Source organism: Castor canadensis, chromosome 9 (genome assembly GCF_047511655.1).
Source record: "Castor canadensis chromosome 9, mCasCan1.hap1v2, whole genome shotgun sequence".
NCBI classification, from domain to species: domain Eukaryota; kingdom Metazoa; phylum Chordata; class Mammalia; order Rodentia; family Castoridae; genus Castor; species Castor canadensis.
In genome coordinates this window covers 39,808,222-39,821,651 of record NC_133394.1, presented here as the reverse complement: position 1 = coordinate 39,821,651, position 13,430 = coordinate 39,808,222, and the positions used below count along the sequence as shown (strand labels likewise).

The window sequence follows — 13,430 nt, the reverse complement described above, 5'->3', positions numbered from 1 at the left end:
TAGCAAATTCGTAGATTGTTCGGGTCACTATTGAAAAGATTTTGATTTCCATTTGTGATCTATTTTCAATAAAAAATTGAACTATGTATGTTAAAGAAAATATAGTAACACTGTTCTAAAATATACATTAAAAAGAACAAAGTCTAAAAAGCTTAGATATGCCTGAAGAGGGGTGTGTGTGTGTGTGTGTGTGTGTGTGTGTGTGTGCATGCTGAGAGGGCTTCTATAAATCAGTGATTATTTTTTAATATTGTAGACTTAAAATGAATGGAATAACATTAGATACACTTAATAGTGGAAGAAGGAGCTGAGAAGCAGATCTACATATATTAGGAAATTCCATTCATGAGACAGCTGAAATTGCAGACTAATTGGGAAAAAAAGAGATATTTTAATAAATGGACTAGGGTTCAGTTTATTATCCATGTAGGAAATGTGTGGTTCCTTTATCTTACTTCATATGGAAAATTGATTCTAGATGAATCAAGAAACTTAAGTATCAAATGTTAAATTATCAAACTTTGAGAAAATAACATGGGAGATCATTTTGGCAAAATCACTAAGTAGAAAAAAATTAATTTGACTGAAATACTTAGAATTTATTATTCATAAACAGATGCACTGGAAAGATAAAGTGTAATATATAGTAGGAAGTATTTCAAATCTTAATTACTGAAAAAGGAACTAATATCCAGAATTATAGTGGACCTTTTCAAAGCAATATGAAAAAGTTCAACTGTGCACGAAAAGGTTAACATAGAAGACCAATACAAACTGTCGTATACTGCTTATGCATGTGTAGATAGCTATAACGCCTTTCCACAACTTTTAGCATGATAAAGTGGAAATTGTATACATATCCTGTTGCCTAGAAATTCATTTCTACATTTCTACATATACAAACTTGTAGATGTATATCATAGATAGTATTTAGTGTTATTTTTATAATATAAAAAACAGGAAACATCTGAATGCATTAATTATAACACATTTATAAAATAGAAGTAAAAATTGATGAATTAAAAAAACAATTTTGGTATATATTACAGCTGCATATAATAATATAGATGACTTTCTGACTAAAGTTAATTGAAAATTCAAAAGAATACAGTTAGCCTAATTCCAATATTACAACATCCAAAAATGTTCTGTATTAAATATGTACTTTTACAAATATAAACATATGGTAAAGTATAGTGAAGTTTAAAGGATGTCTTTTCGTTTTGACAGATAGGGATGAAGATACAATCAGGGAGAGGCAAACAGGTACCTTTAGTGATAATTTGATACTCTTCGCTTAAACTGCTCCACAATATATGGGCACTCATTGAAGCTTTAGTCTTTAAACCTTATTCATATTTATTAAGCAGTCTTTCAAATGTAATATTTGCTAAAACAATTTTCAAAAACCCTGCTGTATGGTAGTGTAAAGAAGTAGGCACCCTATATATGGCTTGTGAGAATGTGTTGCTACAACTTCTCTAAGGTACAACTTGGTGTGATATGTCACAATTTAAAATCCACAGACCTTATAACCTTGTAGTCCACTACAAGGAACTAATGCTGTAAGAGGCATAATGGTTTTAAAATGATTTGAGATTCCTGTATATTTGTTCTTGATTCCTAGACACAAAGGTCTGTATTTTGGTGATTAATTTAGAATTCTTTAGGAGCAATTGTTCATTTAATTACATGGAACTTTTGCATAGGTCTCAAGACAATGATAGTAACAGTGTGCTACTACTTTTTCCCCAGTTGTAATTCATAGTAATTATTAATTATTTTAATATATCATTGTAGGTATCCATCATATTTGGCACCTGAGGTAATTGCACAAGGGATTTTCAAAAGCACTGATCACATGTCAAGTGAAAAACCTTTGCCATCTGGCCCCAAGTCAGATGTATGGTCTCTTGGGATCGTTTTATTTGAGCTCTGTGTGGTATGTATAAAGAAATACTAAAGAAATAAAAAGAATTTGTGTGCTTATTGGAATAATATTTTGGGGGAAACAAAGAAGTGTTTGCTGCTCAACTTAACTAGAATATAAAGAGAAAAGACTTACTTCGCAATTTAACTTTAAAAATCCTATTTGAAAAAAGTAGAGGCCATTTCTCTGCCTATTCAATAAATAATTTACTTTTTTGTATCTCTAGAAATATTTGTGCTTTTCCTAAATGTTAATGTTTTTGTAAATATAAATTTTACAAATTGCTAGTATTATTTTATTAGCTTTACAAATGTTTACTCACTACAAAAATTACACTTGTACAAAGCATAAACAACTTTAGAAATGCTACGCTAAACTTGCTTACACTTTTTTATCTGCTCATTAACCCTCCCTTCTGATTTTATTTCCTCCCCTTCTGATATATTTCATATAAACTCAGTTTGCATGTTTGTTTTTTATGAAGTCTTATACAGATATCTTCAGTATTTATTAAAACAGAAGAATTAAAAGTACAATGACTTAAAGAAACAGGTGTTTTTCTCCCTCATTAACAATTCAGACCAAGTAGGGTGGGCTCTGCTCTACAATGTAGAAACCTAAGCAACTGGGGATGGCTTCACCATTCTCAACAGCTATTTCCAAAGTTGCTTCTAGATAGAAGAGAAGGGGAGGAATGAATTCAGGATTACTGTCTTTAAGAGGATGTTCTAAATATTGCAAATATGAATTTGGTATACTTTTTACTAGTAAAAGCTTACTCATTTGGCCACATGTAGGGACAAAGGAGCATAGGAAATATAATCTTGAGCTAGATATCTAAATATCAAGAAAAAAGATGAGAATGGGTTTTGGAGGGGATAGCTTGTCTTGTCTGTTCCACCTCCAATGACCTGCCAGTGTTAGATGCCTTTCTTCTCTTCTCTCCTTCTTCTACTGTGGTATTTGTAACATTTGTCCACTTTTCTTGAACTATTAGGTCTTTGAAGTGGAAATTTTGATTTTCCTTTGTTATGGTTTAGATATAAAATGTCCCCAAAGGCCTCGTGAGTTGAAGCCTTGATCCCAGATGGTAGAGCTATGATTGGATCATGAAGACACTAATGTTATCAGTGAATTAATTCATTGATAAGTTTATAGCTGAATGTGCTTTTAGGAGTTGGGGCCTGGTTGGAGGAAGTAGTTTACTGGTGGCATGTCTCTAAAGACATCTTACTCCTGTCCACCCCCCTCTTTTTGTTTTGCATCCTAGCTGACACTACATGAGCGGCCTTTTCTGTCACTTGCTCATGCTGCCAGGGTATTCTGCCTTGCCTCAGGCCCACAGCAATTGAGCCAGTCAACTATGGATTAAAACCTTTGAAACCATAAGACAAAATAAATCTTTCCTTTTAAGTTGCTTTTCTTAGGTATTTTGTCACACTGATGGAAAGCTGAGAAACATATCCATCTATTGTTTCTGTCTTCCAAAGGATTTCCCAAATATTTTTAAAATTCATTGACCTCTGTCACCTCTAAGAATTAACATTTTATTCATTTTGTGTGTTTAAGAATTAATTAAATAGCATACATATTACAGAGACTTATGGAGTCAGAACTGAGTTTAAAATCTAATGTTACATATTATAACTGTGTAACTTTGGGTGATATGCTAGTCAGCTTTCTGTTATAGTAAAAAAAATTTCTGGGATAGTCAACTGAAAAGAGAAAAGGTTTATTTTGGCTCATGGTTTCAAAGGTATGAGTCCATGGAAGAAGCCACAGGCCACTAGTCATGGTGAAAATATACATTAAAATAGAGGAGAAGATGGGTTATCACTATCTCTTTTAGGGGCACACGAAGCCCTCCGTTTTTAAACTTTCCATTACCTCCCATAATGCCAATCTAGGGACTAAAGTCTCTAATAATGAGCTTTTGGGGGACATTCCAGATCCAAACTAATGACTTTTCAAGACATGATTGCATTTCCTTAATATTAATGTCTAGAATTGATTTCTATAAATCATATTAGTATCTAGTAAAGTCAGAAAAATTTAATGAAATAATGTACATACTCAGTATATAGTACATGATGGCAAGCCATCTCTAAATGTTACTTTTATTATTAACAGTATCAAAAAATTCACAAGGTGATAGCTTAAATACTGACACTGCATCTTCTAAAGGAAAATTCCAGACTGTTTCTTTAATATGCTGGTTTACTGTTGAAAGCAAATAGTAAATATTTTCATTTAAATTACAGCTGAAATGAAAATTTTTATTAGAACAAGCATGAAGTATACATAAGTATAAATGTGAAATATACAGCTTTTACTTTTTATTACTATCACAGATATCTAAGCTTTTTGCTAATCTGGTATGTTTTACTTGAGTAATTCAATTCAATAAATATTCATGAGTATTTGCTCTGTATATGCCATCATGACAAATATAGCAAGAGATAAACTGATTAACACACATTATCTGAGTGCTCATAATTAACTTAAAATCTATAAGCTCTGAAGATAAATACAAAGAGCTGTGTGAATTCAAAGAAAGGAAATTTGAATTCTTGTATAGGAGCTTCATGGCACTTTAAGTGATACTCATGTTTGGACCTCCAACTTAAAGATGACATACTATATTTAAGCTTATATTTTCTGCCTCACCAAAATGTAGATTTTTTTATAGAAAATATTAAGATATAACTGGACATTGTACCAGCAACTAACAAAGGAAACTTTTGCTTAACTAGAAATTCTAAGTGAATAGATGAGAAGTCATACCAAAACCATTTTGCTGGGAAGCATTTGACATGTCCCCAGAAAGTTAGTACAGTTGCTCTGCCACCAGAAGTTTTCATAGTCTGAAACATGTGTAGGAAAATTGTGTATTACAAGATCTAAGATCTTTTAATCTAAGTTTTTATATTAAAGTACTTAAGAAACACCAAACATGTAAAGATGACCCTTGCAATAAAGAAGAAACAATAGAAGAACTTGTATCATTTACTGTACTTTAAAATGAATGTATGTGTTCTTTCAACTATAAAGGAAACAATTCCATGTGAAATAATTATAGAATCTATGAAATAAAACAGTTACTGAGAAGAACCAGTTAGAATTTTAAGAAAATTATATTCAATTATTAAAATAAAGACTCTAATGGATGGAAAACTGGACAAAGTGAAAGTAGATAAAAATGAGTAATTCTCCTAGAATTTGGCACAAAGAGATTGAAAATGTAAAATATAGGGAAGGTATATCCAGGTGTTCTCACATCTGTATTATAGAAGTATCAGAAGTAGAGAATAAAGTCCTTCATTCAAAAGGTTTCACTTTCTTTGAATTGGAAAAAAACAAAATCATACTAACGGTAACAATGAAAATACATAAAAGCTGTATACTAAGTCTTTAAGAGATAACCAATAATGAAATAATTGATGACATTTTTTGAGTACTTATAAAAAAGGCAGGAAGTTTTGTAATTTCTTTATACCTGTTATGTCAATCTGTTTCAGAGCAGTCTTATGAAGCTTAATTTTTATCACTACTGTACAGGTTAGGAAATTGAGGTACACAGAAGTTAAGCAGCATGTCTAAGTTATATAACAAAAAGTGGATGAACACATATGCACTTATGCATCTGCCTCCTGTGCTCTTTAGCTAAAATATTATACTGCTTGGTAAAACCATGATGTCTTTATTGATATTGTAGAGAAAATCTTAAAGCCTACAAAAGAAACAAAAGACATTTTGCCTTTAAAGAATGAGAATTAGATTGACATTACACTTTTGGGGGGAAGTTTTAGCATGGTTTTATTTTAGTATACCAGGGTAAAGTAGGGAGAAGTTGGGGTGGGGGGAGGAGATGAGAAACATTTCCTGCTCCTCATGCAGGAAGTGGGAATAAAGACTCCAACATTACATGTTTTAACAGTATAGATGCATGCAGATACTCTGACAGAAAATAATTTTGAATTTCAAAATCTTTTACTTATGAAATTAACATTCAAGAGTGATAATAAAATAAAGGAAGAATGATAGACACATTCAGAATATAACTGTTAGGAAGAGTCATTAGTTACAGCGTATAGGCCAGAATAGGTAAGAGTGTATGTATTCCGTGTATCACATGTAATCTGATTTAATGACTTCATTGTGTGTGCAAAATAGGGTAGGCAAATAGTAAGAAATTAGATGAAAAAAACATGTTGGACCTATATCCGAGGAGATTCTGAATGGTAAATAAAGATGTTTATATAAGATATGGCAGACCCCTAAAAGTTTTAAACCTGCATTTCTTCAAGGTTAACGATAACAGCACAAGAGATGGATAGAGATAGGAATGCTACAGGTGGTTTCTCTATCTGTACCTCTGATCTCAAGTGTTTAAAAATATATTTTCTATTTTTCTCTGTGTAAAGACTGAGCTGTCTTCTTAAGCCTCCTTCTAAATCTATTTAAAATAATAATACATTATAATAATGTATTATAACTACAATAATTATAATAATAATATGTTTAATTTCTTTGTGATAAGTAAAATATAATAGCTAACATTATTGAAGCATTTTTCCATTGTATCATCTTCATCACTACTTTTGAGTGTGTACAGTTTTGACAGATGACAAAAGTGAGGCTTAAAGTGGTTAATTTGCCCAAGTTATATAACTATTTGTTGATGGAAAAATCCAACTTGCTACACAATTGTTGTTGGACATACAATTTTTGGAGGTATATGTGTTGGACTCTAGACTCAATGTCAAGGTTTCTCCTGAGGCAGACTAATAAGGAACCAATTAGCTGAGCATGATGGTTCACACCTTGATCCCAGCTATTTAAGAGCAGAGGTGGGAGGATCACATGCTTGAGGCCAGCCTGGGCAACTAAGCAAGACCTGCCTGAAAATAAAATTTTAAAAAGGATTGGAGGTGTAGTTCAGTGGCAAAATGTTTACATAGCATGCTTGAAATCCTGTATTCACTCCCCAGCACCAAACACCATGTGAAATAGGAACACAAAGAATGGGTATCTGAAGTTATTCTGAGAGGAAGAAGGGTTCTCATGTGATGTTTCTCAATAATAATGCATAAGTAGGGATTACTTGGGTGGATAATTACTTGGATAGATGACCAGGGAGCATCTTGCTTCTTTCATACGATAATACTTCTGGTGGTTTGGGATACTTCTATACAGTGAAGTGTGTGTGTGTGTTTCAAAAGTGAACACAGTACTTGAGATCAAACTAGAATGTAATAATTCTTAGAGATATGAAACATTTAAATATTAAATATTATTCAACATTTAAAATATACTCATATATATGCCAGTAATTTTTCTTTACTGGAGCTGACTTTAAAAAGCCAATAAAAGCTCTGGGATAAATGGAGATACCTGATAAAATCCGTTTCAGCAATGAAAACAGAAAGACCTTCTGGGAAAAAAAGTAAGAATTAATAAGAATGTCTTTTCCCATTGTATTTAGGGAAGAAAATTATTTCAGAGCTTGGATATTTCTGAAAGACTAAAATTTGTGCTTACTTTGGGTAAGTATCTTACAGTTATTCTTCAGTATAACATAGCCTAAAGGTGATTATATATTCTTCCAAAGTAGGAAAATGTCTCATTTTCTTGAAGTTTCTAATTATCAGTTATGAGAATTAACTGTGCAGATTAAGGAAGCTTAAGGAAGTGCCTTCTGAAATAGAGTTTATTAATGAATTTGAACCTGAATGGTAATAATCTTAGCTTCATTTTGCCAAATAAACTAACCCATATAATGAAATGATGAGACGATAAAATATGTGTACATTCTCCAAATTCTACATAATAAAAATAGTTTCATAAGCATGAAAAAACAGTAAGACCTTCTTAAAAAGAGGATGTCTTTAGCTTCTTTTAATCACTGCTTTATCATTACTTACATTGCTGTCTTTCAGTATCTGTGCTTTATTAATATTCAGTGTTTGACATTAAAGAGATCATACATCATGATCAAGTAGTTTTCATCCCAGGGATGCAAGGATGGTACAATATAGACAAATAATAAATATAGTGTACACTATGCACAAGTAAATAAGTGTAATACATCAAAACAGAATCAAGTACAGAAACCACATCCTCTCAACAGATGCACAAAAAGGTTTTGACAAAATTCAACATCCTTTCAAGCTTTGAAGAAACTAGGAATAGAAGGAACATTCCTCAATATTATTAAGGGTATATATGACAAACCTGTAGCTAACATCATAATAAATGGGGAATGACCTGAAATCATTTCCTCCAAAATCAGGAATGAGATAAGGGTGTCCACTCTTGCACTCTTATTCAATGTACTACTAGAATTCCTAGCCAAAGCAATGCAACAAGAGAAAGGAATAAAAGGGATTCAAATAGGGAAGAAAGAAGTTGAGTTATGTCTGTTTGTGATACAATCTTATACCTGAATGACCCTAAAAGCTCTACCAAAAAACACTTAGATCTCATAAACATGGTCAGCAAAGTAGGAGGATACAAAATCAATACAAAACTCAATGCAAAACTCAGTGGCATTTCTATACACAAACAAAGACCAGTCTGAGAAAGAAATCAGGAAAACAATAACGTTTACAGTAGAATCAAAAAGTGTAAAATACCTAGGTATGAATTTTCTTTTTTTGGTGGTACTGGGGTTTGAATTCAGGACTTCACACTTGCTGGGAAGGCACTGTACCACTTGAGCCACTCCGCTAGTCCTTTTTTGAGCTGGGTCTCACAAACTATTTCCCTTGGCTGACTTTGAACCGTAATCCTGATCTCTGCCTCCTGAGTAGATGGGATTACAGGCATGAGCCACTGGCTCCTGGCTCCAAGGAATAAACTTAATGAAGGACGTGCAAGACTGATACACAAAAACCATAAATCACTAAGAAAAGAAATAAGTGAAGTCATAAGATGGAAGGACATCCCATGCTCATGGATCAGCAGAATCAATATTGTGAAAATGGCTATTCTACCAAAAGCAATCTATATGTTTAATGCAATCCCCATCAAAATCCCAATGACATTTTTCACAGAGATAGAAAAATCAAATCTAAAGTTCATATAAAATCACAAATACCTCAAATAGCCAATGGAATTCTAAGCAAAAAGAGCAGTGCTGGAGGTATCACAATACCCGACTTCAAATTATACTATAAAACAATGATAAAAACATCACGGTATTGGCACAAAAACTAATATGAAGACCAATGGAACAAAAGACCTAGACAGAAATCTACAGAGCTACATTCATTTGATTTTTTGACAAAGGAGCCCAAAGCATGAATTGAAAAAAAGATAGCCTCTTCAACAAATAGTGCTAGGGAAACTGGATATCCACCCTTTAGAAGATTGAAAGTAGATCCCAGTCTCTCACAGTGAACTATCAATTCAAAGTGGATCAAAGATCTCCATGTAAGATCTGAAACTGAAACTACTACAGGAAAGCATGGGACTGGAATATATATGCATAGATAATAAATTTATGTATACAATCCTGATAGCTCAGAAATTAAGTGAAAGGATTGACAAAACATGAAGCTAAAAAGCTTCTGTACAGCAAAGGAAACAGTCACTAGACTGAAGAGACACCTACAGAATAGGAGAAAATCTTTGCCAGTTATCCATTTGACAAGGGATTAATAACCAGAATTTACAGGGAGCTCAAAAAACATAACCTCAAAAAGAATCAGCAACCCACTGAATAAATGGACAAATGAACTGAGCAAATATTTTTAGAAATAAGAACAAGTAGTCAATAAATACATGAAGAAATGCTCAGCATCCTTGGCATTAAAGGAAATGCAAATCAAAATGACATTGATATTTTGCCTCATTCCTGGCAGAATGGCTGTCATCAATAACACAAAAACAACAAATGCTGGCAAGGATGTGGTAAAAAGAAAGCCTTATCTACTGTTGGTGAGAATGAAAATTAATGCAATCACAGTTGAAGCAGTATAGAGGTTCCTCAAAAAATAAAAAACAGACCTAAGATATGATCCAACAATACTATTCCTGGGTATATACCTAAAGGAATGTAAGCCAGGATATAATAAAACTACTTGGGCACCCAGGTTTATTGCAGCACTGTTCACAATACCCAAGCTTTGGAAACAGCCAAGATGCCCTACAATTGATGAGTGAATTAAGAAAATGTGGTACGTGTACACACTGGAGTATTATTAATCCATAAAGAAGAATGAAATTATGTTTTTTGCAGTTAAAAATAGAACTAGAGATCATCATGTTAAAGTATGGCAGGCTCAGAAGGACAAAGGTCACGTTTTTCCTCATATATGGAAACTAGACCATAAGATAATTATATACATATGTATGTGTGTTCTTTTTACATATATGTGTGTGTTTACATGTATGTGTGTGCACATATATAGATAGAGAATTGAACACAAGATTGTATTAGTGGGTCTGAGGGAACTACAGGGAGGTAGGAGAGGAAAAAAGAATGACACTGAATAATATTGAAAAACACATTGCATCTGTATATAAAGCTAGTAGTATAATGCACTGTAATCTGTTGAATAATAGGATAGGAGGGCAATAGAGAAAGAGTAATAGAGGGGGGTAAGCTGATTAAAGTATAACATATAGATATGTGAAATACCAGGCAAAACCCTCTTCAACAAATACACTTAAAAAAATGAAGGACAGAAAGGTAAAACATGTCTTCTCTGGGGGTGTTTACAAGTGGGTGTGGGGAGGGTAAACAGAGAAGGTGAAGGAGGGCAAATGTAGTAGATGTACTTTGTATTCATTTATGAAAATATTACAATGAAATTGTTCTAAGAAGAGGGAAGAGAGATAAGGAAGAATGAGGGAGGGGTGAATCTAATTAAAATACATCATAAGCACCTGTGTAAATGTCACAATGTATCCCCTCTGTACAACTATTATATAAATAAATAAAAATAAATATTTAGTGTTTTAGGTTGTTTTTATTAAAACACTAAAGTTAGCAAAATTAGAAGTTTTTTTTTTATTGTAAGTACCAAAGCTGCATTATGTATTTTAATCTATTCATATAGTTTTTCTTTTTCTTAGACTGTGTAGATGACACTGTAATAGTTCTGGCTGAAGAGCACGGTTGTCTGGACATTATAAAGGTTTGTCGTTAATCTGTGCCTTGGTCTGTTTGTGCTATTCTAACATAATACCTGACTTGGTTAACTTATAAGGAGCAAAACATTATTTTCTCACAATTTTGGAGATCAAGGTGCTGGGAAGTTTATCTCATGAGAGCTGCATCTTTGCAGGGGAGGAACACATGTCCTCACAAAGCAGAAGGGCAAGCTAAGTGAAGCCTTTGTTACAAAATCTGACTCCCCAGAGTAAGGCCCTTTGTGACCCAAACATCTAATAAAGGCTGTCAAGTTTCAACACCGAATTTTAGAGGGGAAAACAGTCAGCCATAGCAATCTGTTAATGAAAATTTATTAATTTGCTTGGCATTCAGTAGCAAGCTATTTTAAAATCATGCTTATTTTCTTTAGGGACTTGCTTTTTCACAGTGACAGATAAATATAAATTTGTATAATGTCCTAACAAAGACTTTTTAAAAAGTCAAAACTTTCTAAACATTTGAGCAAAATATATTTCTGAAATGTATCATTTAAAATAATTTTCTCTCTATTTTCTAGGAGCTTCCTGAAAATGTGATAGATCTTTTGAAGAAGTGCCTAACCTTCCATCCTACTAAGAGGTTGATATTTTAAGACTCTGAAGTTATACTGAGATCCTTTACAATACTATCAATTTATTTTTTTCTTATTTATTACAATGCTAATGAGTTAAATAAAGACTTTTGCATATGTAGTAGTACATAACGGCAATAATATCCTAAGTGTGATTTAGGGCTTTAACTTTTTGTTGGTGGAAGAAAAGATAATTAAAAGTTAAATCATGCACAGAGGTCTGATATATATCAAGTAGGATGTTACTAGTTCATTTCCTAGACTCCAAGTAGAAAATTTGGTAAGCTGGAATGTCAATATTCCTATACCAAGTAATAGTATGATAGAAATGAGAATAAAAGTTTGTTGGCAATGTGTGTTATAGCAGGTAATGTGCATAAAGTTGAGATAAGCTAACAATAGCTGATAATATGAAAGGATTTCTTTGAAGTTCCAGTTTACTTTCATTTGATGATTTCACTATTACTTATAGAATGATTTCTAAGCTCCTTAAGTATATAATGTTTGAAAATAATGTATTCTAATTTGTCTTTAGATAAATAACTTTATGAAGACATGTTAGGGAAGGAGGAATGGTATTAAAAGTGCAGCTTTGAGTGAATATGCCACATTAAAATAAAGAGGTAGGAAGCAAATCTAAAAGGTATTAGTTTACATATTTGTTTAATAAGATATTCAGTAAAGTAGGCATATTTTAGTCAGGTAAAAGTAAAAAAATGTAAAAGCCTTTATGAAGTGATTTATGATAAATCATATGGTACAAAAAGTGCAACAAAATTAAAAAATCAGTATTTACCATCATTTGAATATTATATAAGGTATATAGCTAGACTTTGCTAAGGAGACCTTGGCTGTTTTCTGTGCTGATGAGGTATTTAAGACTTTTAACTTTTCCCTTTTTTCTAGGAAATTTTTATGACTTTCATTCATGCCCTACATTTTAAATTATATTTCTTAAGGCCAACCCCAACAGAATTAATGAAGGATGAAGTGTTCAGTGAAGTGTCACCTTTATACACCCCCTTTATCGAACCTGCCAGTCTGTTTTCATCTTCTCTGAGATGTGCTGATTTAACTCTGCCTGAGGATATTAGTCAGTTGTATAAAGGTAATGATAAATAAAACAAAATCAATAACCTCATCTTTGTTGTAAAGGAAGTCCCCTTATCTTAGCTTCAGTTTTTAATTTATCAATAGTATATTTTACATTCATGGATTTTATGGATAATTCCATGGGAATTGAGATGATTAGAAGTGCTTAAAATATAACTGACCTGAAATTTTAATCCTCCTCTCAGTTACTAATATTCCATATAAGTTGTTATAAATGATCTTAAAAATCGTATTTTTATAGAAAGTCCATACCATATGTGTATAAAAGAGAATATAGTATTTAATTTTTTATTCTTGTGTGAAGATTATAACTCTTAGTGTTTTAGTCATGCAAATATTACACTGAAAATTAATCATGGCAAAAGTCATGATAAAAACACTTGCAAAACATTCATTCAATTAAATATTGAGTAGTACTATACAGTAAAAGTCAATCTTTAACATCTGTGTAAAATGGGAAAGCAGACAGACATTGAATTTCTTTTTTTTAATTTTTATTTTATTCATATGTGCATATAATGTTTGGGTCATTTCTCCCCCCTTTCCCCACCCACTCTCTTACCCCCCTCTCGCCCCCTCCCTCTTCCCCCCTACCCCCTCACTACCCGGCAGAAACTATTTTGCCCTTATCTCTAATTTTATTGAAGAGAAAGTAT

General features: G+C 32.5%; 1 protein-coding gene across 11 annotated transcripts in view; it reads left to right on the top strand.

The window, feature by feature from the left end:
• Tbck (TBC1 domain containing kinase) overlaps positions 1–13,430 on the top strand; it is a 229,759-nt gene that overhangs the window by 51,686 nt on the left and 164,643 nt on the right. For 10 of the 11 annotated variants that reach the window (XR_012435639.1, XM_074041488.1, XM_074041489.1 and 7 more), the window contains 5 exons: positions 1,801–1,942; positions 7,416–7,476; positions 11,012–11,073; positions 11,608–11,669; positions 12,621–12,769. Coding sequence is in view for 10 of the 11 variants with exons in the window: in XM_074041488.1 (XP_073897589.1) it covers positions 1,801–1,942; positions 7,416–7,476; positions 11,012–11,073; positions 11,608–11,669; positions 12,621–12,769 (476 nt within the window). In the remaining variant the exon portion in view is untranslated. Of the gene's footprint in view, positions 1–1,230; positions 1,267–1,800; positions 1,943–7,415; positions 7,477–11,011; positions 11,074–11,607; positions 11,670–12,620; positions 12,770–13,430 lie in introns of all 11 variants that reach the window. The other variant, XM_074041496.1, reaches the window with a different exon arrangement.